This window comes from Neolamprologus multifasciatus, chromosome 9, assembly GCF_963576455.1.
Source record: "Neolamprologus multifasciatus chromosome 9, fNeoMul1.2, whole genome shotgun sequence".
NCBI lineage: Eukaryota > Metazoa > Chordata > Actinopteri > Cichliformes > Cichlidae > Neolamprologus > Neolamprologus multifasciatus.
In genome coordinates this window covers 2,029,577-2,054,081 of record NC_140447.1, presented here as the reverse complement: position 1 = coordinate 2,054,081, position 24,505 = coordinate 2,029,577, and the positions used below count along the sequence as shown (strand labels likewise).

General features: G+C 45.7%; 3 protein-coding genes and 1 pseudogene across 3 annotated transcripts; 2 read left to right on the top strand and 2 right to left on the bottom strand.

Annotated features, from left to right (window-relative positions):
- Positions 1-1,498: 1,498 nt before the first annotated feature.
- On the bottom strand, positions 1,499-8,031 carry LOC146510761 (uncharacterized). The gene has a single exon (XM_085173102.1). It carries the CDS (start codon positions 7,885-7,887, stop codon positions 4,561-4,563), a length of 3,327 nt encoding a protein of 1,108 aa, XP_085029228.1. The 5' UTR covers positions 7,888-8,031; the 3' UTR covers positions 1,499-4,560.
- Positions 7,912-12,915, bottom strand: LOC146510760 (uncharacterized). Its single transcript, XM_085173532.1, has one exon. The coding sequence runs from the start codon at positions 10,387-10,389 to the stop codon at positions 7,912-7,914; it is 2,478 nt and encodes an 825-aa protein (XP_085029658.1). The 5' UTR covers positions 10,390-12,915.
- Positions 12,916-13,168: 253 nt separating this feature from the next.
- LOC146510759 (uncharacterized) lies at positions 13,169-16,986 on the top strand. The gene has a single exon (XM_085173112.1). It carries the CDS (start codon positions 15,852-15,854, stop codon positions 16,746-16,748), a length of 897 nt encoding a protein of 298 aa, XP_085029238.1. The 5' UTR covers positions 13,169-15,851; the 3' UTR covers positions 16,749-16,986.
- Positions 16,987-22,980: 5,994 nt separating this feature from the next.
- LOC146510758 (serine protease FAM111A-like) lies at positions 22,981-24,292 on the top strand (annotated as a pseudogene).
- The last annotated feature ends 213 nt before the right edge of the window (positions 24,293-24,505 follow it).

The following is a 24,505-nucleotide window of genomic DNA, read 5'->3' as shown; positions in this document are numbered from 1 at the left end:
AGAGAACAAAGGCGTCTCAGGTGAGATGAATGGGGGGTCTGCAAATGGAGGGTCCGTGTTGCAAAACTTGAACTCCGGAAAGTGATGAGAAAGTCCGTCTTTTATGTCTAGTAAGGTTTGTTGGTCGTACACAAGGAGACATGTGCTACTCGTGAAAAAATAAAGGAAAAGTAAAATTAAACACAAAAAACAGCTGTTGCTTGGGGGAGCTCGCAACAAGGCTGCCATACTCTGCGCCATCTTAGATGTCACCAATAGAGGGTGTGGCCATGTTGTTGGGCAATGATATTGCGGAAGGGTTAGTGCTCCCTGGTCTGGAGGTTTTAGATAACCCCCTATATCAGAAGACTTCTAATGTTTCCTTGCACCCTGGACTGTATCCAGCCTGTGCGATTTCTCAGGCACAAGCTCATAAAGATAGTGATGTTGCCCTCTGATTCTGTGGTGATGTCCTCATTTTCCGGGGAGAATGATGTACAAACTAAAAGAAACAATGTTCTGTCACCCCCAGACTCAGTGAAACCTAAGGAGCCTGATCCATTTCCAAAGGTCTCTTCGCTGCCCTTGACTAGAGACCAGCTGTCAGAAGCTCAATTAGCTGATCAAACACTGCGGAGCTGTTTCAAATGTGCGGTAAATGCTGAGCAAGTCAATAAAGAGCAACAAGCCTGTTTTGTAGAACATGATGTTCAAATGCATCAGTGGTCTCCACCAGGTGCAGACGGTGCAGAATGGAGTAAAGTCAAGCAGATTGTCATGTCCGCTGTGTACCGGCAGAAAATCCAGGCTCTCGCCCATGAAAGGCAGTGGTCAGGACACTTGGGCATCACAAAAACATACCAGCTACTATTAAACCATTTCTTTTGGCCTGGTATGAAGCGTGATGTTTCTAAGTTTTGCCGCAGTTGCCATGTATGTCAGATTGCAGGTGTAAGGCTCTTTTGATTTGGAAGGAAAAATAAGCGCAGACAGAGTCCTAGGGGGTGTCCAAAAAAGTGATTTATTAAACACACACTTATTATACAGTGCGGGAAGCCGGACTTCGATCTTTGTCTGTTACAGAAAGCTTTATAGCCATTATGACGTCAGAATAATTCCTGGAAATCACCTTCTTCAGAACAACAACTCTTTCCCAGACTTAAAACCAGATGTTTCCCATCATCGGTGTTTGGGAACATAACAATTGTGTAAGACGAGTGTGCAGTTGTGTAAGATTGTAGGTCCAGGCCACCGAAAGGTGAGTGTCCTCATCTGACTTACTATGCTGGTACTTATGCATGATATTTTATTCTGCGTGCTCTGGCAAATATACTAAATGATAAATGATACATGATAATATTGGTGATAACCTGATAATAAGTGATGCAGACTAATGAAGTAATGATGAAATAATGACCGTGCATGTGAGGAGTAACACAGTGACAGTAAAATAACATTCCTTTACGTGACAACTCCTCCTCTTGGGCTCGCTTGCGAGACCAACCTACACCAGGATTTTGTCTCACTCCTCCGTCCAGCCTACAATCTCCCTCAAGGGCATCATCGATTCAGGCGCCGCTGAACCAGGTGAGCCCGAGTTCAGGGCTCTCTCCAGCATCTTTACTAAAACTCGCCGGGCCAGAGGGATGAGACAACATCCGATCATTAATATACCAAGAAAAACAACAAAAGAAAACATGGCAGACATAACAACACTCTTCCATTGCCCAAAGACAGACGTGAACCAGTCTCCCAGTCCAGTGTTCACACCTGATTGCTCATGCATGGTTTTAGATAACATTTTCAGACTCTCAAGCGCTCTAGTAACCGTACCGTCTGGGGCCGTATTGTTGGGTATGAAGGTACAGCACATGTCCCCAAACATGGCACACACACCACCCTTCTCAGCCAACAACATGTCCAGGGCCATTCGATTTTGGATTCCCATTAACGACGTCGGGCCTAATTGTTCCGCAAGGCCTTCTACCGCGTCCCTAGTGAGATTAGAGAGTCTCAGCACATTATAATGGACATAGTTAATGCGATCAACATTTTTATTTGGAGTTATTCACAGAAACACACTTTCAAAGCCGGCCGCTATCTGATTAACTAACTTATACTCATCTGGAACTCCCCTGGGAACTCCTATTGAGTCAATCCAGGTTGGCGAGTCCCATATTGGGTCATATTTGTGCGCACCCCTTATACTTCTCCTACGTCTGGCTGTCAACACACCAGTGTCCTGCTGTGGCACTGTCTCTACTCTATTTCCTATAAGCATCAAAGGTGCACCTAGGCGCACCAAAGCACATGTTCCCACACTCCCCAGGGGAACCTGTACCAAAAGGGTGTACTGCCCACAATAATAATATAGCCCACCCCTTGCCCAGGTGCCTATAATAGTGCTTGGGTCACTTACATTATTGGTAGTCCTGCCTGGGATTCTCCTCTGACACCAGCTTGGATCAATTCTTCCTAACGTATATCTCACGCTGTCTGTAGAGAACTCAAAACATGTATAATTATCCCGTTTAGGTGTGAATGAACCTGGTTGTGTACGTTTATCAATTGGCGGATATAAACCTGACAAAGTGGTGCAGTTACCTGTGTTCACCGCCTCTCTAGTTAATCTCAACATACAATCATAACCCCACTCATCCTCTGGATACAGAGGAGCGGGTTCAGTGAACAGACGAGGTCTAGCTGTAGCACAAGCAACACAATCAACCACTTCCTGCTCTTTAGCATTTTGAGCCACCCAATCTAACCAAAGATTCCTATCACCAAAACCTGTGGCACGCTCTATTAACTCTTGAGGTTTTAATCTAGTGTAATCTGTGGCAACAAGCCATTTCTCTTCTGAGTCCTGGTAAGTAACTGTCTCTAAGGGGTCCATTTGCTCTGTGAGATTCATTGCAGTGTCGTTCCCTATCGGTTTAGATCTTGGATTGAATAAATTCACCCGAATTACCCCTACTGGATCTGTCCCTGCTTTATCTACCCCTATTACTAAATAGAACGCACCCCCCTCATAGCCCGCTTCAGGGAGTTTGCTCCATGGTCCTAGGGAGAGAGTGACAGGGTTATGTGTAACAGAATAATCTCTCTGAATGGCTATCCCTTCAAGGGCCTGTGGCACTGTTGGCTGCCATCCTACTCCTGTCCACGCAACCACATCCTGCCAAGAACACCACTGATCCGTTATATAACTGTAAATGTCTCCTTCCTGTGATGGGCCCCACACCGACTTAGGGTAGCATACCATAGAGTGATAAGAAATCCACACATCATATGTTCTCCAGCTGCTACCGTCTCCTGGGCATCTAATTACCTCACACAAATCGAATGTGAATGCCGTCGTGGACCCACTAACATACCCAAACTCGACTCCCCCACTGGCTTTGAGACACCCATCGTTCCCACCTGAGCCAACCTCGCGCTTGAATTTCCTCGACGACTTGATCGGCTTGGACTCTGGAGCGGATAGACCTCTGCGTCTGGGCAATTCACCTGTCTGCCAATGAACAAACAAACACGTTACAACACTTATCAACCTCAACATCCCCGTTATTTTCCAATTTTCCCACAGTTTCATGATCACTGTTCCCAGGCTCTTTTACTTTTACCTTAAACTTCGTGATAAGAGTATAAGATTATGAGTATAAAAGTATGCGATTAACGTACAAGACTATTACAACTCCTTTAAACTATCAATTACTTTAGACTAGAGCCCTAGCCTATCAGGAGCCTGGAATGAATTGATGCTTGGCGCGTGACACTCCTCTTCTTTCTTCGTCTCCCCAGGTAGACTGCTGGGGAGAACCGCTGCACAGGGGGAGAGGATTATTCTGCCTCTATGTTCCCCCCCGTGTTACTTTGGGTGGAGCTTATCTCGAGTAAGCTCTCGTCCGCCACTGCACATTGAGACCAATGGAACCAGGTCTCACCCTTTCCCTTCAGCCGAACCGCGCTGGTGGTACGAGCCGTCACCTCGTATGGCCCCGTCCACCTCGGATCTCTCCACTTTCGCTTAATGACCTTCAGCCACACCGCCTTGGCGTCGGGGACGGACCTGTCCACCGCATTCACCCCCACTCCAACCTGTTGTGTGAAACTAGACACAAGGGCTTTTAATTCTTTCCAACATTCAGCATGCTTTCTATTACTTTTTATACTCTCTTCCGCCGGGACTGTTGTCCAAGGACCTGGAAACTGTCGTCCTGTCAACAGCTCATATGGTGTGAAACCTGTGGATTGATTAACACAACATCTTATTATCATCAATGCAATTGGCAGGGCTGCAACCCAATTTAGCCCCGTCTGAGCAGAAATTTTAGCTATTTTATTTTTCAGGTTTAGATTCATTCTTTCCACCTTCCCCTGGGACTGAGGATGATACACCGTCCCAAATCGGTGCTGCAACCCCAGCTTCTGTTCTACTTCTGCCAAATCTTTATTTTTGAAATGAGTTCCATTGTCCGACCTAATTCTTTTGGGAAAACCATGCCGGGGGATGTAATGATTGATTAAACACTTAATCACACTTTTTGCATCCTCCCTCTTTGTTGGCCACGCTTCGGGCTACCCCGTCAGAGCATCCACACTTACCAACAAATACCGGACTCCTCCCGGTCCCACGTCGATCATGTCAGTGAAATCAATGACAATCTCTTCCCCTGGTCTTTCTGGAATGGGGAACTTACCTGCCTCTGGTTTAATCACTGGCTTTGGATTGTGCCTCCCACAGATCAGGCACGTCCTAGCTTTTTCCTTAATCATATCCCTCAAAAAGGGATGCCACCAATGGCACAGATGTCTCTCTATCTGGGCCACACCCACATGGCCAAGCCCATGTGCTTCTGCAATCTTCTGTTCTGCTAGGTTGGCAGTCAACACCGGTCGTCCGTCAGGTCCTCGCCAGAGACCACCTCCTTCCCATGCTCCTCGACTCTTCCAGACCCCCTTCTCTTCCGGGGCCGCCTCCTCTTGGGCCTTCCTGGCCTCCTCCAACATGTTGACTCTTACTTCTTCCTCCACACTTATTTGCACCACCTGCCGTAGTGCTTTATAGCCTGCTGCCTCTTTCGCAGCTCGATCGGCTTCCTGATTTCCTCTGGCCACCATGCCAGTCCCCGAGGAGTGACCTTTACACTTTATGATACTCACCTCCTCTGGGTCTCCCAACGCCTGTTCGAGTTCCTCCATTTCCTTCTTGTGGCAGATTGGTGCATTGTCTGCTGTCCTGAATCCTGCTCTCCGCCATTGGGCTAGCTCCACATGCACTGCTCCAAAGGCATAAGCTGAATCCGTGTAAATGTTGACTCGCCTTCCTTTCGCGAGTCTCAGGGCTCTGCTTAGAGCAATTACTTCTGCTCTCTGGGCCGACTGCTGCCCTTCAAGTCTCCCAGCCTCCTTTACCTCAAATTCAGTCCCCTTTCTGCAAACTACAGCGTAGCCTGCTTTCAATCCTTCCTCATCTCTGTAGCAACATCCATCCGTGAACCAATCTTCAGCTCCCGTCAGAGGTTCTGCTTTCAAGTCTTCTCTTATTTTCTCGTCCACTTCAGCTCTCTTAGCACAGTCGTGCGGATCACCCGACCCCATCAAATCTGCCATATTGATTCCTTCATGTGTGAATGTCAGATTGGGAGCGTCTAAGACTTTACTCACTCTCTGTTGTGTCAATGGTGTCATGGTGAAGGCTTGTGAGTTAACATATGCCACCACACTGTGGGTGGTCAACACCTTCAATGGATGGTCCCTCACTATGTGTGCTGTTTTTTGTATGATCTTTGACACCCCAAGGGCATGCTGCGTGCATACCGGGTGTCTTGTCTCCAAGTGATTCAGGCGGATGCTGACGTACATGAGTACATCTCTCCCTCCCCCCTTTTTCTGAAACAAAACCCCATTCACTATCCCATTTGTTTCTGAAACATCTAGATAGAAGGGTTCGTCATAATTAGGGATGGCAAGATCAGCAGATCTCGAGAGATCTTGTTTCAATGCAATGAACGCCGACTCCGTGGCCGATGTCCATGGCAGTTCAGCCTTAAGGTTACGGACCCCTACCATTTTTACCAAATCCCTCAGAGGGGCTGTTTTACCTGCATAGTTTGGTATGTACTGACGGCTGTATCCCGTTAAACCTAAGAAGGAGAGCAACTCCTTGACTGTGCGTGGTTTCGGATGTGTCAGAATCTGATCTCGGTGGGTGTTCAGTAAACCCACTGACTGGTGCGCGATCACACGGCCTAGAAATGTCACCTCTGGTCGGACCAACTGCAACTTTTCTTTACTCACTTTGAACCCGCACTCAGCGAGTCTCTCCAGTACGGTAAGCGAGGCCTGCGTACACGCCGAAGCAGACGGAGCCGCGATGAGCAAGTCATCCACGTACTGAACCAGTGTACACCCCTCTGGGAGTTGACACTGTGAAAGAGCTTCTTTCAGCACTTGGTTGAAAATGCCCGGGGAGAGGGCGAACCCTTGTGGCAACCGTGTGTATCTATACTGTTGCCCCCTGTATGTGAATGAAAAAATGTCCCTAAGAGACTCATGCAAGGGGAGACAGAAAAATGCGTTGGCTAGATCAATACACGTAAACCACTTTTGTTCTGGTGTTAATGCCGTCAAAGCTGTGTACGGGTTCGGTACAGGCACAGTATCAGTACGTAGGATGGCATTTATGGCTCTTAAGTCATGTGCCATCCTGTACTTTCCTGTCCCATGCTTCTCTACTGGCAAAATGGGCGTGTTCCAGTAAGATTGTGAGGGCTCAAGGACTCCTACTTTCAATAGCCCTTCTATTGTCTCTGCAATTCCCTCCTCTGCTTCTCTTTTCTGTCTGTACTGCGGTTTCCAAATTGGTACCTCAGACTTCAGCTGGAACGAGACCGGCGAGCAAGTTGCCAGGCCCACATCCGTAGACCCAGCTGACCACAAAGTATCAGGAAGAGTCGCAAGTGCGGCCACTGCGTCAGCATGATCTACTCTTTCTCTGCCATGGATTCTTGAGATTTGCTTATGCTCCAATACCACTGCGTCGTCTGACAGACCAGTGATGCGATAAATTTTGCATTTTGGCGAATACCAGACATCTGGAATCTGAGTGGGTCGCCAACAAGGTTCGTCGAGAGCTCTCCTGACCATTGTCCCCAGCTCCCTGGCCTGATGACCCTCATGGACCGCCAATGTGATGTGAGGCACTGAATCAGGCCCCATTTTGAACCAAGGCCGTTGTTCTTCGGTTAAATTTACTCCTGCAGCGACGCCTTCAGGACCAACATAGATGTTCTGAGAGCGTATGTTCCAAGTCTGACTCTCAAGTTCAGTCTGGAACTGGTCCCTATAAATTTCGTCCTCGTTCTTATCATAATAGAGGGTAACGTGGTATGGGTCTCGCGGAGGAGAATAGACAGCCAAGGCCATAATCCAAGGTTTCCACAGCTGATACAGTCTCAAAACGCCTTCATCCACCAACCGACCCCAGTATATATCCGCTGTAGATTGTTCACAGTCTTGCAGCAAATACTGGTTCTTTGAAAAAGTCCCCAGGCAACAGAATTCTTTTCCTCCTGGAAGTGTCACTGTTAGTCCATCAGCTGAACACATGATAGTGGCCCCCAGTTTAATGAGCAAATCCCTGCCCATCAAGTTCACAGGCACATGGGGAGACACCACATAGCTGTGCTTCAATGTCTGTTTTCCCAGCACCATCAGGGCTGGATTAGTTGTCGGCAGAGTCATTGGAACCCCAGAGAAACCCACAACACTGACCATGTGATTGGAAAGTGTGGCACTGCTTGGTTTTTGTCTCAGCGTTGAGTAAGTCGCTCCAGTGTCCACCAGGAAGGTCAGTTCAGTCCCTTCCACGGTCATCGGCAACAGAGGGTCTGCCATCCCCATGCTGCCGGGTCTCTGTGGGTCCCGTCAGTACAGCTCCTCCTCCCTGCCCCAGTTGGCCAGGGGATACTGAGCCACTGGCGCCATGCCAGGGTTGGGAGCTTGAAGTCCCCTTGTCTGGAGTGTCCTGCCTCGCGGCGCTCTCTGTGCCTGGGGTGGTGGTTGATAACTTATTTCTGGTAGCCATGGCGTAGGACAGTTATGAGCCCAGTGTCCTCGTTCTCCACACCTTCTACACAGATCGGGGTCCAGCATAGGTCCCCCCAGACCACGACCCCTTAGTCCGCCTCCTCTTTGAGATCCACCACGCCCCCTCAACGACCTATTAGCCCCCCAATTCCCCGCGAGTCTTCCTTGCCTTGGTCCATTGGCGGGCCATCGGTCATCAGGATACAAGACTGGGTCCAAATCCGGCCAATCAGGCCCCGGCTCGCCCTGAGGCTTTGCCACCAGCATTTTCTTAGCACCTTCTTTACTTTCTCTTTGCTTCTCACTCGATTTTTCTCTTGCCTCAGCCAATTTTAATTTTACCAACTGCCCTTGCGCCTCCTCCAGGTCCTGTTTCTTTTTGTTCACCTCGTCTCTTTCGAGCTCCAACCGATGTATGACATGCCTTTCCCATTTTACCGAATCTGCCACCGCAAAATCTGGATTCCTCTGTAGGTCTGCTCTCACTCGTTCTGGCAAACCGGCTAACACTGCGCATCGGAACCACGCCCGATGTTCTCCTTCCTGTCCCGGATGTTCTCCCGTCTGCACAATCCACTGTTCCTTTGCATGCTCCATAAACTCTCTAGGAGCTTGTTCTGGGCTCCACAATATTCTAGGCATGGTGCCAGAATTAGGGGTCGGATACTTCTCACGCACTGCGTCAGAGAGAGCATTTTGCACCCATGCATAGGGGACATCATTTGGTTGACATGTGGTTCCTGCTATCTCTTCCACATCTGCCAGGCCTCCGCCCCTGAAGGCCCTTCCACCCATGGCACGAAAATCTCCCAGGGCAAGTTCTTCTCCTTCAGTAAGACTCCCCAGTTTCCTCAGCCACGCAGCTCCTCCCTCTGTAATAGGGGGCAGTTGCTTCACCAGAGCCTCCAAATCTCTGATGTTATAATGCTGGTATACTGGCTCGCCCTTTAAACCCTGCAGTAGAGGCATTAAGAGGGACACCTCCTCCTCAGTGTCCCCCTGCCCCTCCTCAGTTTGCAATGCGACACTCTGCTTCCGATTCTTCTCAAAGATCGACTGTCTTTTGTCTCTCAGGTCCTTCAAGGCCTTTCCAGAGCGGAGCGTTCTCTTCTGCGGGTCACCCTGAACGCTTGGGGCAAACCCTCCGATTTCCAGGTTCAACACTTCTCGGGATTTCCGTGTCTTACCTATTGACGATGCGAGGTCCTTCTTCAATGCTTCGAGCGTTTGTGCTAATAGGCGTGGTGCTGGCACGCCTTCCTCCTCCCAGTCTCTCAAAGTCTGTTCTAACCTTACCACGGCTTCTCGGTTAGTAGATATTTTCCCTATTACTTGTCCCTGCCACTGGCCTTCTTGTAGGTCGCCAACCCCTGGCTTCTGACAGGCTTTTTGGCTCGCCTTCGATGGCCTCTGCGGCTGCGACACTGGCGTATCTTCCTCTGAAGTCCAGACTTCCTGGGATGCATTTCCCTGCCTAGGCCGTTGCGGTGTCACCTGATCTGCGCTCGTGGAAGCCACAGGTTGAGCTTCTTCAGCTCCTTCTGGGCTGAAGTGAGAGGGAGGGAGGAAAGTCACACCTGGTATAGTTATGGCCCCACTTGATGTTCCAGCAGCTGGCTCGAACTGAATCCCTTTCAGCGTAGCTGCCGCCGACAGGGGTTGCAACACTCCTGTGTTGACCCCCTCGGTGTCCCGTACAGGCGTCGATGGTGCAGGATCCTCCTGAAAATCCACAACTCCCCCTTTAACTGTTCCTGTTTTCCCTTCCGGTCCCCAAAGAGTGCCACCCTCCAGGGTCAGCACTGGACAGATGTAGGGAGGAGGCGGTGCACTGGGGAGTCCCTTCAAACTGGGATATAACCTCCCCTCGGCCTGGGCTTCCTCTGCCAGCCCTGGCGTGGGGTCATTGACCTCGTCTTTCATCCAGGGGGAGACACCTCGGCAGACAATCACATACTTGCAGTACTTACTCTGTTTCTCCATCATCAGTTTCTTTTCTGCCTTGACTTTTCTCCCCTTAAAACCCCCCTCAAGTTCCTCCTCAAGGTCTTTGATCCTCTTTTCACATTTCTCAGCTCCCACCTGGAAAACCGAATGCAAAGGTATTTTGTCCTCCATCGTTATCTGTTGATCCTCACATAGTTTCTTCACCTCCTTCTCCATGTCTTGACATTGCCGAGCAACCTCCTTGGAAGCTCCTTCATAGGTGATCTTGAGGGCCTTCTTGAGTTGGGCTATCTGGTCCTTGAGTGGCTTATAGTTCTTCTCCCCACTAGGGGTCGCCTTCCCGATCTCAGTCATTTTGTTTTCAGCCATTTTGTTGTTGACCTCACTTACCTTCCCCAAAATGGCCGCTACTTAGCTCCACCTCCAAACCTTGCCCTCACCAAAATGGCCGCTGCTAAGCCCCTCCTTCGGAAGTAGGCTCGGCGTATTTCCCTTCTCAGGCTCAAACGCACCCAATTGGCTTACTGCCTCCTTTCTCTGGGCCGCACCTACACACACACACTCACTCTCTTCTTTCTACTCAAAGTTACAGCACCCTCCTTCACAAGACACCAAAACCTCTAAAATCCACTACTTCAATTTAACCACAGGAAACCAGCAAAAATTCACACTCACACGCCTTCAACAAAGTTTTAACATAAAATAATTCAACTAATCACGACACAGGCACTCCTCCCCTAAACGGGAGAAATCCCCTCAAATCAACCAGCTCACAATACATAAAACATCAACAAAGACAAACCACACACCTGTACACTCCTGGAACAAGGCCGAAAATCATCCAGCAATCACACAGTTTATTGCTTTTATATAGTCAATCACACCACAAGAAACAGGACAAAACAACTATATTCAGCTTCCTACAGCTCGTAATATGAAACACTTGGCGAGACTGAGATTACCTTTCTGCACCCCACAAACAACATCACCTAGATAGAAAAATAAAACTAAAGAAAAATTGGAGGAATTAAACAAACAGAAAAAGACCGAGTTGAACAGTTAAACAAATAGAGAAAAACAGTTTTTCCCCCATTTTCCTTTAATACTCGATGGGCACATGCGCTGCCCCCCCCCCCGTCTCTTTCTCCTCACACACACACTGCGGGGTTAACCAAGCCCCCCTCTTTGCAGCTGCTTGAGACAGAGAGAGAGAGACACGTTTTTCCTTTTTTCTCCACCACACACGAAAGCAAGCCTATACATGCAAGCTTTTAAATAATGTAAGCGCTTCTACACCAGTATTTACACACTATTTACATACACGGGCCCGTATAGACATAAACACACCGCCTGCCAGAACAGCTCATCTTGTTTATTTCTCTTTTTATTTCTATACCGGTATTCCTGAGTTTTTGACTAATTTGAAAGCTCTAAGCCCAGGCTTCACCTTGGTCCACAGAACCAGCCTTGATGATCAATAACCCCGCGTCGGGAACGCCCTCGCCGGCCGCGGTCAGATTTCTAAACACTAATTAATTTAAAACCGCTTCCCGCAGGTTGGCAGGGAGCTCCACGTCTCGCGTCAAAGTCTCAACCTCACGCGTTCAGCTTTACTTAAAACTCACTGTCACCCACATTAATAGTCACGGCCGGGTCTCACCCTTCAGCCAAACAGCACAGTATAAAAGGTAATCCTTGATTACCTGGCCTTTAACGGGTGTCCGAAGTCCCGCGGGAGACCACCCGAGCTACCTGGACGCCGCCAGAGGTAACCGTGCGTCCACAGATTACCGGTCGCTGCCACACGCTGAACAACTGTGCTCTTCGGAGCCACGCTCCGGAACTTTAGTTTATGTTTAAAAGCGTCCCTGGGGACTCTCAGCCCCTCAGTTTTTAATTACCTGACGCCCGAAACTGCGTTTCTACCACCCAATGAGTCCGAATTCCCCTAACCTTAAAGAGTGCTTGGCATCTAACTCCACAATCTCACTTAAGGCACATAAACCAAGCCTCTTAGCTTTAACACCACAAAACATAACACAAAAAACACAGAAAACCCCCCTAAAATGAACAGCAATAACTTTTGTGAGAATTTTATCAAACTTTTACCACTAATTATCCTAATTAAATAAAATCACTACGGACAGAACCCAGCAGAAGGCCCCCCTGAGTGAACATTCAATTTAGTTTTAACTTCCCATTTAGTACCTTTGGATAAAAATTATTCAACAGGTGGTACTGACCTTTTATGCCGCGGTTTTTGTCACTCAGTTGGTCCCCTCCTGGATCCCCCCGTCTTTTGGCACCCCCGAGGAGCTCCGCTCCCTCGCAGCGCATCTTCTTTCCCCCCAAACCGGGTTTCGGCACCAAAATGTAAGGTTCTTTTGATTTGGAAGGAAAAATAAGCGCAGACAGAGTCCTAGGGGGTGTCCAAAAAAGTGATTTATTAAACACACACTTATTATACAGTGCGGGAAGCCGGACTTCGATCTTCGTCTGTTACAGAAAGCTTTATAGCCATTATGACGTCAGAATAATTCCTGGAAATCACCTTCTTCAGAACAACAACTCTTTCCCAGACTTAAAACCAGATGTTTCCCATCATCGGTGTTTGGGAACATAACAATTGTGTAAGACGAGTGTGCAGTTGTGTAAGATTGTAGGTCCAGGCCACCGAAAGGTGAGTGTCCTCATCTGACTTACTATGCTGGTACTTATGCATGATATTTTATTCTGCGTGCTCTGGCAAATATACTAAATGATAAATGATACATGATAATATTGGTGATAACCTGATAATAAGTGATGCAGACTAATGAAGTAATGATGAAATAATGACCGTGCATGTGAATAATAACACAGTGACAGTAAAATAACATTCCTTTACGTGACACAGGTAAACCTAATCAGGTCATACCCCCGATTCCTTTGTGTCCCATTCCTGTAGTGGATCAGCCGTTTGACCATGTCATCGTAGACTGTGTGGGTCCACTACCTAGAACAAAATCAGGAAAGCAATACCTTCTCACGATCATGTGTGCAGCTACCCGTTTCCCTGAGGCTGTCCCATTATATAAGGTTACAGAAAAATCAGTTGTTAAGGCGTTGACAACATTCTTTTTTTAGTGTTTGGCCTGCCAAAGGTCATACAGACTGACCAGGGCTCAAACTTTTAAAAGTTATTCAAAAAGTGGCTAGCACTCAAGGTGTCAAACATGTCGTGTCCTCTGCTTACCATCCTGAATCGCAAGGTGCATTAGAGCGGTGGCATCAGACCTTAAAGGCAATGCTACGCAAATACTGCCTTAAATCTCAAAGGAGCTGGGATGAGGGAGTTCCATTTGTGTTATTTGACGCCCGTGACGCTGTTCAGGAGTCACTTGGTTTTAGTCCTTCTGAGCTGGTATTTGGCCATACGCCACGCGGACCTCTCAAAGCTTTGAAAGAGGAATTTGTGAGCCCACACAGGATTTCCAAAGTAACTGTAAGCAGGTATGTAAAACACTTCCGTGAGCATTTGAGTCAAGCAAACGCCCTGGCTAAACAGCACCTTGCTGTGTCACAGGGCGAAAAACACCATTATGATAAGGCTTCTATTAAAAGAACCTTTCAGGTGGGTGAGCAGATACTTGTACTTTGGCCTGTTCTGGGCTCAGCCTTGTCTGCTAGATATAACGGTCCCTTTGAAGTCTGTGAAAAGAGAGGGGAGACTGATTATGTAATTTTCACTCCCGACTGCAGACGCAAAACACGCGTCTGCCACATAAACATGTTGAAATTATACCATCCTCGGTCAACACCAGAGCCTGTTCGGGTCTGTGCTCCTGTTGTAGCCTCAAGCCAACCAGAGAAAGGAGGAGTGGACAAGGTTGATGGTTTAAAGCTAAGTTATCCCACCTGTTCTACACTCCGTTTGCCTAACTCAGAAATGCTGAAAGCATTACCGAGCTTGCTCAAGCATCTGTCTTCAGAGCAGCAAGAAGATATAACTGTGTTGATTAATGAATATACCTGTTTATTCGGGGATGTGCCAACTCGCACTACAGTGCTAGAGCATGATATTGATGTCCAGTGAGCTAATCCTATTAAGCAGCATCCTTATCGAGCCAGCCCCCATAAACGCTTGCTCATGAGACAGGAGGCTGACTATTTGCTGCAACATGGCTTAGTTTAAAGACCCTGGAGCTCGCCTTGTATAGTAGAGTCTAAGCCAGATGGCTTGCCCCGTATTTTTACAGACTTCTGGAAGGTGAACTCTGTGACTGTGGCTGACTCACATCTCACATCCTGACTCACATCCTCTCCCAAGAATTGAGGATTGTGTGGACAGTATTGGGACTGCTCAGTATGTCACTAAATTAGATCTTCTTAAAGGTTACTGGCAGGTCCCTTTAACTGAACGTGCCAGTAACATCTCTGCCTTTGTAACACCTGATAATTTTTTACAGTACACAGTCATGGCGTTTGCCATGTGTAACGCTCCTGCCACCTTTCAGAGGCTGGTAAATAAAGTCCTCCGTGGCCTGTCCAACTGCAGTGCCTACCTAGATGATCTAGTAATTTATACTGAAACATGCCAAGATCATTTGGAAACTCTACGCCAGGTATTTCACCGTTTGGCCCAAGCTACTCTAACTCTCAACTTAGCTAAGTGTGAGTTTGCCAAGGCTACGGTGACGTACCTTGGACTAAGGACTAAGATCAAGGTAGCACGGAGGGAGGTTAGCCAACTACCGTAGCTGTAGAAAGGTGCGATGAAGAAGGTGCCTATGAAGTACAGCGAGGAAACTGCCATCAACGACTCACAGTCTTGGCCAGCCGCTTGAAGAGGTACACTAGAGAGATCGAAGGTAGGAGAATAAACCAGCTGTTCTCCACAGAACTAGCCAAGGTGTACTCTCAGTGGCAGGGGAACAATATGAGAACAGCACCACCAAGGCTGGAGACAGAACAATACTGGAAGAGCATATAGGAGAAGGACGCAACCCATAATGGCAATGCTCAGTGGCTAGTGGATCGGAGGGCAGACCACAGCGACCTCCCTGAACAGGGTCCAGTAACCATCACAGTGGCTGATATCCAAGAAAGGGTTTCCAGTATGAAGAGTTAGACAGCACCAGGCCCCGACATGGTTGATGCCTACTGGCTAAAGAAGCACTCCACGAGTGCCTGGCATCACAAATGAACCAGCTGCTAGTTGATGAGAGACACCCAGAATGGCTAACTGAAGGCTGGTCAGTCCTGATCCTCAAGGACCCCCCAGAAGGGACCAGTCGCCTCCAACTACCGACCAATAACCTGCCTCAGCACCACGTGGAAGCTCCTGTCAGGCATCATAGCAGCTAAGATGAACAGGCACATGCGTCAATACATGAGTGGGGCACAGAAAGGCATGGGCAAGAATACCAGAGGTGCAAAACACCAGCTACTGGTAGACCGAGCAGTCAGACCAACTTTTGCCTGGATTGATTACACGAAAGCATATGACTCTATGCCCCACAACTGGGTCCTGGAATGCCTAGAACTATACAAGATCAACAAGACCCTAAGAACCTTCAACAGGAACTCAATGGGGATCTGGCAGACAACAGGGCCAGCTTCAAGTCCATAGCATGTCACCATCAAGTGTGGGATCTACCAAGGAGATGCTCTGTCCCCACTGCTGTTCTGCATAGGCCTGAATCCCCTCAGTGAGGACTGGCTGCGGCTACCGACTACAATTGGAGCAGTTGTCAGCCACCTCCTGTACATGGATCAAGCTGTATGCCAAGAGTGAACGAGACATCGATTCACTGATCCACACCACCAGGATATACAGCAATGACATCAGAATGTCGTTCGGAATGGAGAAGTGTAGTGGGATTGTAACAAAGAGAGGGAAGGTAGTCAGAACTGAGGGGATCAAACTACCAGAAGGCAACATTGCAGACATAGAGGACAGCTACAAGTACATGGGGATACCGCAGGCAAATGGGAACCATGAAGAGGTTGCTAGAAAAGCTGCAACCACCAAGTACCTGCAGAGGGTCAGGCAAGTCCTGAGAAGTCAGCTGAATGGTAAGAACAAGATTCAGGCTATCAACACCTACGCCGTGTCTGTGATCAGGTACCCTGCTGGGGTAATAGGCTGGCCAAAGGAGGAGATAGAAGCCACTGACATAAAGACAAGGAAGCTTCCGACCATGCATGGAGGGTTTCACGCCAAATCCAGCACCCTGAGGGTGTGCACTAAGCGGAAGGAAGGAGGCCGGGGACTGGTGAGTGTCAGCACCATGGTCCAGGATGAGACAACAAACATCCACGAATACATCAGTAAGATGGCCCCAACCGACCGCGTGCTCAGTGACTATATCAGACAGCAGAAACCCAAGAATGAGGAGGCAGAGGAGCCACCATTATGGAAGGACAGGCCACTGCACGTTATCTACCACCGGCAAAATATGGAGGTGGCTGATATCCAGAAATCCTACCAGTGGCTGGACAAAGCCGGACTAAAAGACAGCACAGAGGCACTAATCATGGCAGCACAGGTCTATCACACCAGGCAAGACCCCAGGTGCAGGCTGTGTAAAGATGCCCAGCACATAACAGCAGGGTGTAAGATGCTAGCAGGCAGGGCATACATGGAACGCCATAACCAAAAAAAAAGTGGCCAGCATAGTATACAGAAACATCTGTGCCGAATACGGCCTGGAATTCCCGAGGTCAAAATGGGAGACGCCCCCTAAGGTGGTGAAGAATGACCCAGCTAAAATCCTGTGGGACTTCCAGATACAGACGGACAAAATGGTGGTGGCTAACCAACCATCATAGTGATGGTAGACAAACAGAAGAAGATGCCCTTAGTGATAGATGTAGCGGTTCCCAATGACAGTAACATCAGAAAGAAGGAACATGAGACGCTCGAGAAATACCAAGGACTCAGAGAACTGCTTGAGAAAATGTGGCAGGTGAAGGTAACAAGTTGTCCTAGTGGTAATAGGTGCGGTGACTCCCAAACTAGGCGAGTGGCTCCAGCAGATCCCGGGAGCAACATCGGAGATCTCTGTCCAGAAGAGCGCAGTCCTAGGAACAGCTAAGATACTGCGCAGGACCGTCAAGCTCCCAGGCCTCTGGTAGAGGACCCGAGCTTGAAGGATTGGCCGCCCGCAGGGGCGAGTGGGGAATTTTTTATACATGTATACTAGGGGTGCAACGATACACATTCACGGTTTGGTTTGGTTTGATACTTTGGTGACACAGTTCAATATTTTTTCAATACAAAAAATGTTCATGCCTTTTTAATTTATCATTTATTAAAATTATAAATATATATTTTAACTCAAAAGTACAGTTTTTAAATTTAATGTTGCTGAAACAACAAAATAAAAATAATAAATCTATCTGATCGAGAAATCACTCATCTTTGGAAAAAAGAGTTTTTTACAGAGAAATGGCTCTTTCCAGAATAAAAGCTATACTATACGCTTCTTGTGGGCTATATTCTCAGCAGCATATTAAACATATCAGGTCCCCATAAGGAGAATCATGTGCTAACAGCTGTCTAAACGACTCAGGTAAAGTTTGTAGCATGTGTGCTTGTTGTTTTTGTCTGCTTCCACTTGTCTTTGCACTAGGATGATGTCGGCGTAAATGTGCTGTCATATTTGTTGTGTTCCCAGTAGTGCTGTCAGCGTTAATCTCGTTAAAATGACATTAACGTCATAACGCGGCAAATCTCCGTTAAGAAGTTACCGCGGATCGCCCCGTGTGTGGGGCTGGACGTCAACACATTAACAAGCTAACTGCGCTACCCACAAATTGAGCATTGCGTGGCACATCCGACATACTGTTTTACTTTTGTCCATGATGCGCATACCATCAGGGTCATGCTTAACATGAAAACCAAGATAGTTCCAAACGCCAGATTTGAATGAGGGTGGTGGAGGTTCAATTTCGGGTAGCGTTGAGGCAGTTGCCATGTTGCAACGAGCTTAGCTTCTGTCTTGCTAGCTTGCGCTGTGCTCAGTGGATCTGCACTCGACAAAAAGTTAAAAGTTGTTCGATACATATGCGTACCGATATATGCGTACCGATGTATATGTGTGTGTGTGTGTGTGTGTATATATATATATGTATATATATATATATATATATATTAGCCATCTTTGTGGCTAAAGAGTTGTTAGATGTTGAAATGGTGGGTAAAACTGAGGGAAACTGACGACATTCTTGCAATGTGTGAAAAACCCCTTCGCAAGTATTACATAAATCATTACACATCATCTGTAATGGTCCCAGGGTATTTTATTTATGTTCATTTTTCAGTGCAGTACAATTCTTGAAATTTAGATTTAAATTTTTCCTTCATTTTTTATTATTTATTATTACCTTTCTGGCAGCTTCTGTGTGTATTTTGCTTATTATTTGAGTCATTAACTTGGCTTTCCATATATCTTGGTTAGCCAGTAAGGCAAGGAGAGTTTATTTATATAGCACAATTCAACAGCAAGGTGATTCAATGTGCTTTACAGAGACATTAAAAAACAAAAACAAATAAAAAGCATGATTTAAAATGGAAAAAAAGAGAAAGGAACAGTAGATAAAACCAGTAGTTAAAATGTAAGTTTAGAAATTTAAGCTTAAAAGTAAAACGGTGCAGATTTGGTGCTTTATTCAAAAGCAGCTGAGAACAGGTGAGTCTTCAACCTGGATTTAAATAAACTGAGTGTTTCAGGCTTTCTGGGAGTTTGTTTCAGATATATGGAGCATAAAAGCTGAATGCAGCTTCTCCACCTCTGGTTCTGACTCTGGGAACTGATAAAAAAAAACGGATCCAGATGACCTGTGGGATCTGGACAGTTCAAAATGTTGCTGTTTCTGTTAAGAACACTTTAGTTCTAATGATCTATAACTGTCCAGAAGCAGGTAAGCTCATATGGAAAGAGGGGAAAAATCAGCATAAAAATCAATGAAAGAAGTGAAGCATTTAAAGAGAGTAAACAGTATTCAGCTTTCTGTTTGCTGAGTTACTCTTATCTCCTTGTTTTTGCAAGCTCTGTTTATCTCATGTTATTTATGTCTGTTTTTCATTTGTATAAACCATTGTACTCTCATGGTTATTGATTTAGCCTGAACCAAGGACTGTAATGAAAAATCTTTTATTTACAAAAGTGAGTAGTTTGGTGATACAGACTCAGGGCAATGATTTGCAGATATGTTGTGGCATCCTTTGTCACAAGGAGTGCAATGGGACAATCTGGCAAAAAAATAACAACCCACCATGTGTCATCAATTTGATTGATGGCCCCAGCCTTGACCTTTTGACCCTACCGGAAGTACTCCGGAAGTGACTAATCGATTCCAGATGTATGTAGTATGATCCATAAGCGCGACGAATTGCATCCGGTGAGGGGAGGGGGGGTACTCCGGAAGTGTCTAAACGATTCCATATGTGTGACTAATCACATCCGGTGGGAAAAAAAGGAGGGGTGGTTCCTGGGGGGGGGGGGGGGGGGGGGGGGGGGGGGGATCAGAGATGTAGGGCTCCTGGAGAGTTCATGGGGCTGACGCAGCAGATTTCTGTTGAGTCAAAGCTGTATAGAGAGACAGAGCGGCAGTTAGTTTTCCACAGACAAACTCATAGTTTGAATTCTGTTTAAATATTATGACAATGTGATCTTCATAACCATTTTCTCAGTAAAGAGCTATTTCTTTTTACAATAGCAGCTTTATTTTGCTATCTTACGTTAATCTTATTACAGGCGCAATAAAATAAGAACCTTTATGATTATCTGACTAGTAACAGATTGCATTTATATATAGTGCCGGGTGGAGGCAAGCTACACCATTGCTTGTATGTGTTAAAAAAAATCCCTAAGTGAAAAGAGCACCGCGCACATATTCAGAAATCAGTCTTACTTAAACAATTAAAATTAAAATTAAATTAAATTAAAACACCCCAATGAGGTATTTTGGTTTTGTGCAGCCACTCCTTCTCAGACCAAAGTAGAGTTTTTCTTCATTTTTTGAGCTACTTTTACAACAGGTTTTCTCATTAACAGAAAATAGACAGAATCCCTAAAAGAAAACGGCCTTGTTTTACGCACATCAAGAAGGAATCAGACGACCGTCGGTTCATCCCGGTCAATTACCTCCGAGAGATCAGGTTGCTTCCTTCGTCGGGTACCATAAGCGTATAAGAAAAAAAAAAAAACCCAGAGAATTTATTATTTTTGTGAGTGAGAGAGAGAGCGAATCAATCAAACTTTTCTACAACACGTTATACCACTCCGGGTCAGGAGGGGCGATATAGCACGGACTGGCTGGATGACTACGCCGGATGGAAGCATAACCGGAAGCGTGGCAGGGACTTTCCCTTTGACCTTCATTCAGCTCCATGATCAACCGTTAAATCTTTCCTCAATATTGCTATAATGTAACAACAAAGTTTTTTTAAGAAACATTCCTTACACATTCCCACAGTCACCGAATAAGCCTCTGTGGCACAAATAAGCTTCAGGGACTGACTTGTTTTTTAGAACTGACCTTTGACACTTGGATGTTGGCTTAATTTTTTACCCAAAAAGAAATTTGACCCTAATAAAAAAAAAACACAATACTGTGGTGAATACGTACCTCAACTTTGATGTTTTTGTCACAGCTATTTATTTTGAAAAAAAGTAAACATGTCACAAGGACACAATGCACTTTGCAGAGTACATGAATGGGAAGTAGGAATTCCTCCTCTCTATACTTACACTCCTCCCTAACAAATGCCAAGTCATCATCTCCACACTGTGTGTCCCACTTTTCGAGTTTCATTGAAGTGTATCCAAGATGTAAAACATTCTATTAGTTTTTAAGCCTCTTACCGAGTCCCCGTCAAGATGCCATTCATTTAAGAGACTAATAATTTTTTGAACTTGTGCTAACGCAGTAACATTACAAATAAAACATATTAGAACTCATTTTTTGTTGGACACAAGAACAACTCGAGCATCTTTCTTTCTGGAGCCAAACTAGGGCTTACAAGTTTGCCGTGCCCCTGGGGACCAGTGTGAGGTTGTGCGGCAGATCCCAGCGTGGAGGGTCCGGACACTTCCACGGCGCAGACTTTGCTATCCGCACAGAGCGTTTCTGGTGTGGCTTATGCAGAAGAGACAATACAGCTCCCGGTAAGCATGTCTGTTGTAGCCTGCCCTTTATAAATATCTCTTTGATTATTCAAACAGTGTTTAAATTGTGACTCGTTTGTTATCCAAAAACATTTTATCTATGTTACTGATTTAAAATATACAGATATATATTTCAAGTTTTTAGCTCAAACAGACTCTTGAGCATATTCATATAGCAAATCCACATAACCAGTGTGCAGCCTAATGTACATCTTTGAACTGTATGTTAATCAGTACATGAAGCATACCTCTGAAAAGAGTCCATCATTTGTGAATTTACTGATTTTTTTTTAACTGCAGTTTTCACAAACTGCGGATGATGAAATCCTCTGTATTGTAGAAAATGTATTTAAACTATCGCTGTTCCTACTTGCTGAGTTCCCGAGCTACTTCTTTACTATGTGAATAAACAATTTGAACAAGAAAGGATTTAAAGACACATTGAAGCAAAGGCAAAAAATTTGTAATGAAATTTATGTGACCGTTCTTCCGAAATCCGGCAGAGAGTGAAAATCCAAGAGCTGCTGCAATCCTCTGCATTAATGATCTTTCTGTTTCTCTCCTGTGTGTGTGTGTGTGTGTGTGTGCTCACAGAGAGGAGGTCACGGCAGGAGTTCCTGAGTTGACACGTATGAACCATAAAGTCAGTTTGGACTGAGGAGCAGTTGGTAAACTACATTCAGTCTTGACAAAATTACTTTTTTATCCAAAGCATGCACAAGAAATCAAATCTCTGTATTAAAATGATTTCAATAAAACCTTATTATTTTATGGGGGCAATATCACAAATTACTGTAGATCATTAATAGGGAACAAAAAAGGAGGATCACATCAGCAATGGGAGACAGAAGTCTTGACACGTGCTTATAACTTAGAAACAAAAAAAAACCCAGTTACAGCTGGTAAGATTTATGGTATAAACCAGACTTTCACAGTCTGCATCTTTACAGGGTTTTTTCTGCTTTTGTTCACTCCTAGTGTGATTAACAACCACAACCACAGAGCCCACTAACTATTAGCCGCTTTCCCCCTAAAGAGTCGGTTGACTGAGAGAAATGCATCCATTATTGTGAACGCTGAAGGAGATGTGCTCCATATTCAAACTTATATTTCCTTAACTTACATCCTATGTTCTGTTTAATTCCGGCATCCCTTTGATGGAAAATTGGTTAAATCATTGCTCAACTTATGTCTGAATGACGGCAGATAATTCTGATGAAAAGGAAACTTACTCCGTAAGCACTTTGCAGCTGAGTCGAGGGTTCGTGGAAATAAGGTCAGGAGGTGTCCGGCATGAGTGCGCGTGCGGCCTGACGTTGGGACATCTGACAGACACATTAGTGCAACTCAGACTGTGAGCAGCAACTCCTGTATACTGAACATAAGAAAAGTAATATGTAGTGCTTCTTTTTTTTTTAAACCGAGATTCCAGGGCTCATGCTTATATAGTTTTATTTTATCCAAAAATAGGTTAGTTTAGTGATCGTGTAACTGTGTCCTTGACCTTTTTACCGGTTTGAGGTGTTGGTTCCCTAGTCCAAATATTTGGGATGGTTCAAATGCCGAGTCTCTATATGGAAACAACAGGATGTTTTCCACGTTTTTTCTTAAATGTGTATAAATGGGATCGGATGATGTCCGATAAAAGTAATAAACATGGATGTAAATCTGTTTTTTTAACTTTGCAGACTCATTTACCCACTCCAGTGATCGTGGCTTTAAAGAGATTATGAACAAAATGCAATACATTTAATTTTTTGCTACATTAACAACTTTTCCAACTCTGATTCTCTGCAGGACCAACATGGACATCAGTTCAGTCGGCACACGCAACATGTTCAAGCTTGCACGGAGGCCTTTCAGTAAATATAAGAAGATGGTTAAGGCGAGAGATTGCTATTCTGTCTTTTACATCAGTACAAAGGGAGGACTGACGCTTTAAAACAGTTCAAGTATCTTTGTGTTTACGGGGAGAAGGGAATAACTGCGGCCGAGGCTCTGAAAAGAGACGGTCGCTTCAGCGATGACCTGGGCTACTTTGAGCTGGTTAACATCAACAACGAACGTAAGACTGAGTGCACAGACATAATTGATTGTATGGACAATAAGAAATTCCAGATATGTTTTCCACAGGGAGCAGATACGGAAATAAAAGATGTAGCCATCCCAGGGCAGCAGAAACCTCCACACGCATCAAATAATGCAAAGCGCAGCGGTGGAGTGACATCAGTCTTAGATGTAGCACGACAGAACGGATTGAGTCTAAAAACGGCAATCAAAGAAACGGGCAGCAGTACTGACCGTAAGGAGGTTTACGATCTACTTTGTCAGCAGTATCCGCATCTGAAACGATGGATGGAGTGTAGATTCCCTAAAAATTATTTTCAGGAAGCACTGAAATGGAAGGAGACCTTTGGAAAGAGCCGACAGCCTTTTACTGAAATTCGCAGTGTTATGTTGCTGCTCGAACTGAGCGAGTCAGTTTGCCTCATAACTGGTTCCTTCATAAAGCAAGGCACAGGCTTTGTGCTATTTGACAACTTTGTCTTGACCAACGCCCACTTATTCGACTACTGAGTTAAATCAAACTCACCTAACTGGCGTGAATTTGTAAATGTTACCGTGGTCTTTAACTTTGAAGACCAAGAATCAGACAGGAACAACCTCAGCAGTAAGGTGTTCGTTGGCAACGATAAGTTAGATTACGTCATACTTAAGCTGGAAACAGAGAAAGTGTCGCCAGGGCTCCTTAAGAGATTTGGACCTGTGCTTCAGACGGCGAGGCCTGTTTCGTCGGACACCCAGGAGGAGGAGTGAAAAAAATGAGTCCTACATGCGTCATCGAGAAAGAGAGGCGAGAGAATAATGAAAATTTAGAAGACTGCGAGGAATTTTGCAGTCTTTGTGAAATCAATCAACAGATCAAAAACGACCCCTTTGAAAATATCTACGTCACCTACAACACTCTCATGTACCACGGCTCTTCCGGCTCCCCGGTTTTCGATGCCGAGAAAACCCCTTGTAAAAGTAGCTCAAAAAATGAAGAAAAACTCTTTACTTTTGGTCTGAGAAGGAGTGGCTGCACAAAACCAAAATACCTCATCGGGGTGATTTAATAAAATTATTTGGGATAGAGTTCTGAATATGTGCTTTTTTCTTCTTCTTTCTTTCTTTTTTTTTTTATTCGAGGTTATTTTGCACGTACAAGGAGTGGAGGCCTTTATGAAATTCTTTGCTTGGCTGGAGGCATTAAGAAATACTAATAACGATTAGAGGGGTTGTTGACTCCTTGATGTGCGTAGTGCAAGACAGTTTTCTTTTAGAGTTTC

Bases quoted from the DNA above. Each gene is read 5' to 3' on its own strand.
- LOC146510761 (XM_085173102.1), bottom strand. From the start codon at position 7,887: ATGGGGATGGCAGACCCTCTGTTGCCGATGACCGTGGAAGGGACTGAA.
- LOC146510760 (XM_085173532.1), bottom strand. From the start codon at position 10,389: ATGGCTGAAAACAAAATGACTGAGATCGGGAAGGCGACCCCTAGTGGG.
- LOC146510759 (XM_085173112.1), top strand. From the start codon at position 15,852: ATGTCGTTCGGAATGGAGAAGTGTAGTGGGATTGTAACAAAGAGAGGG.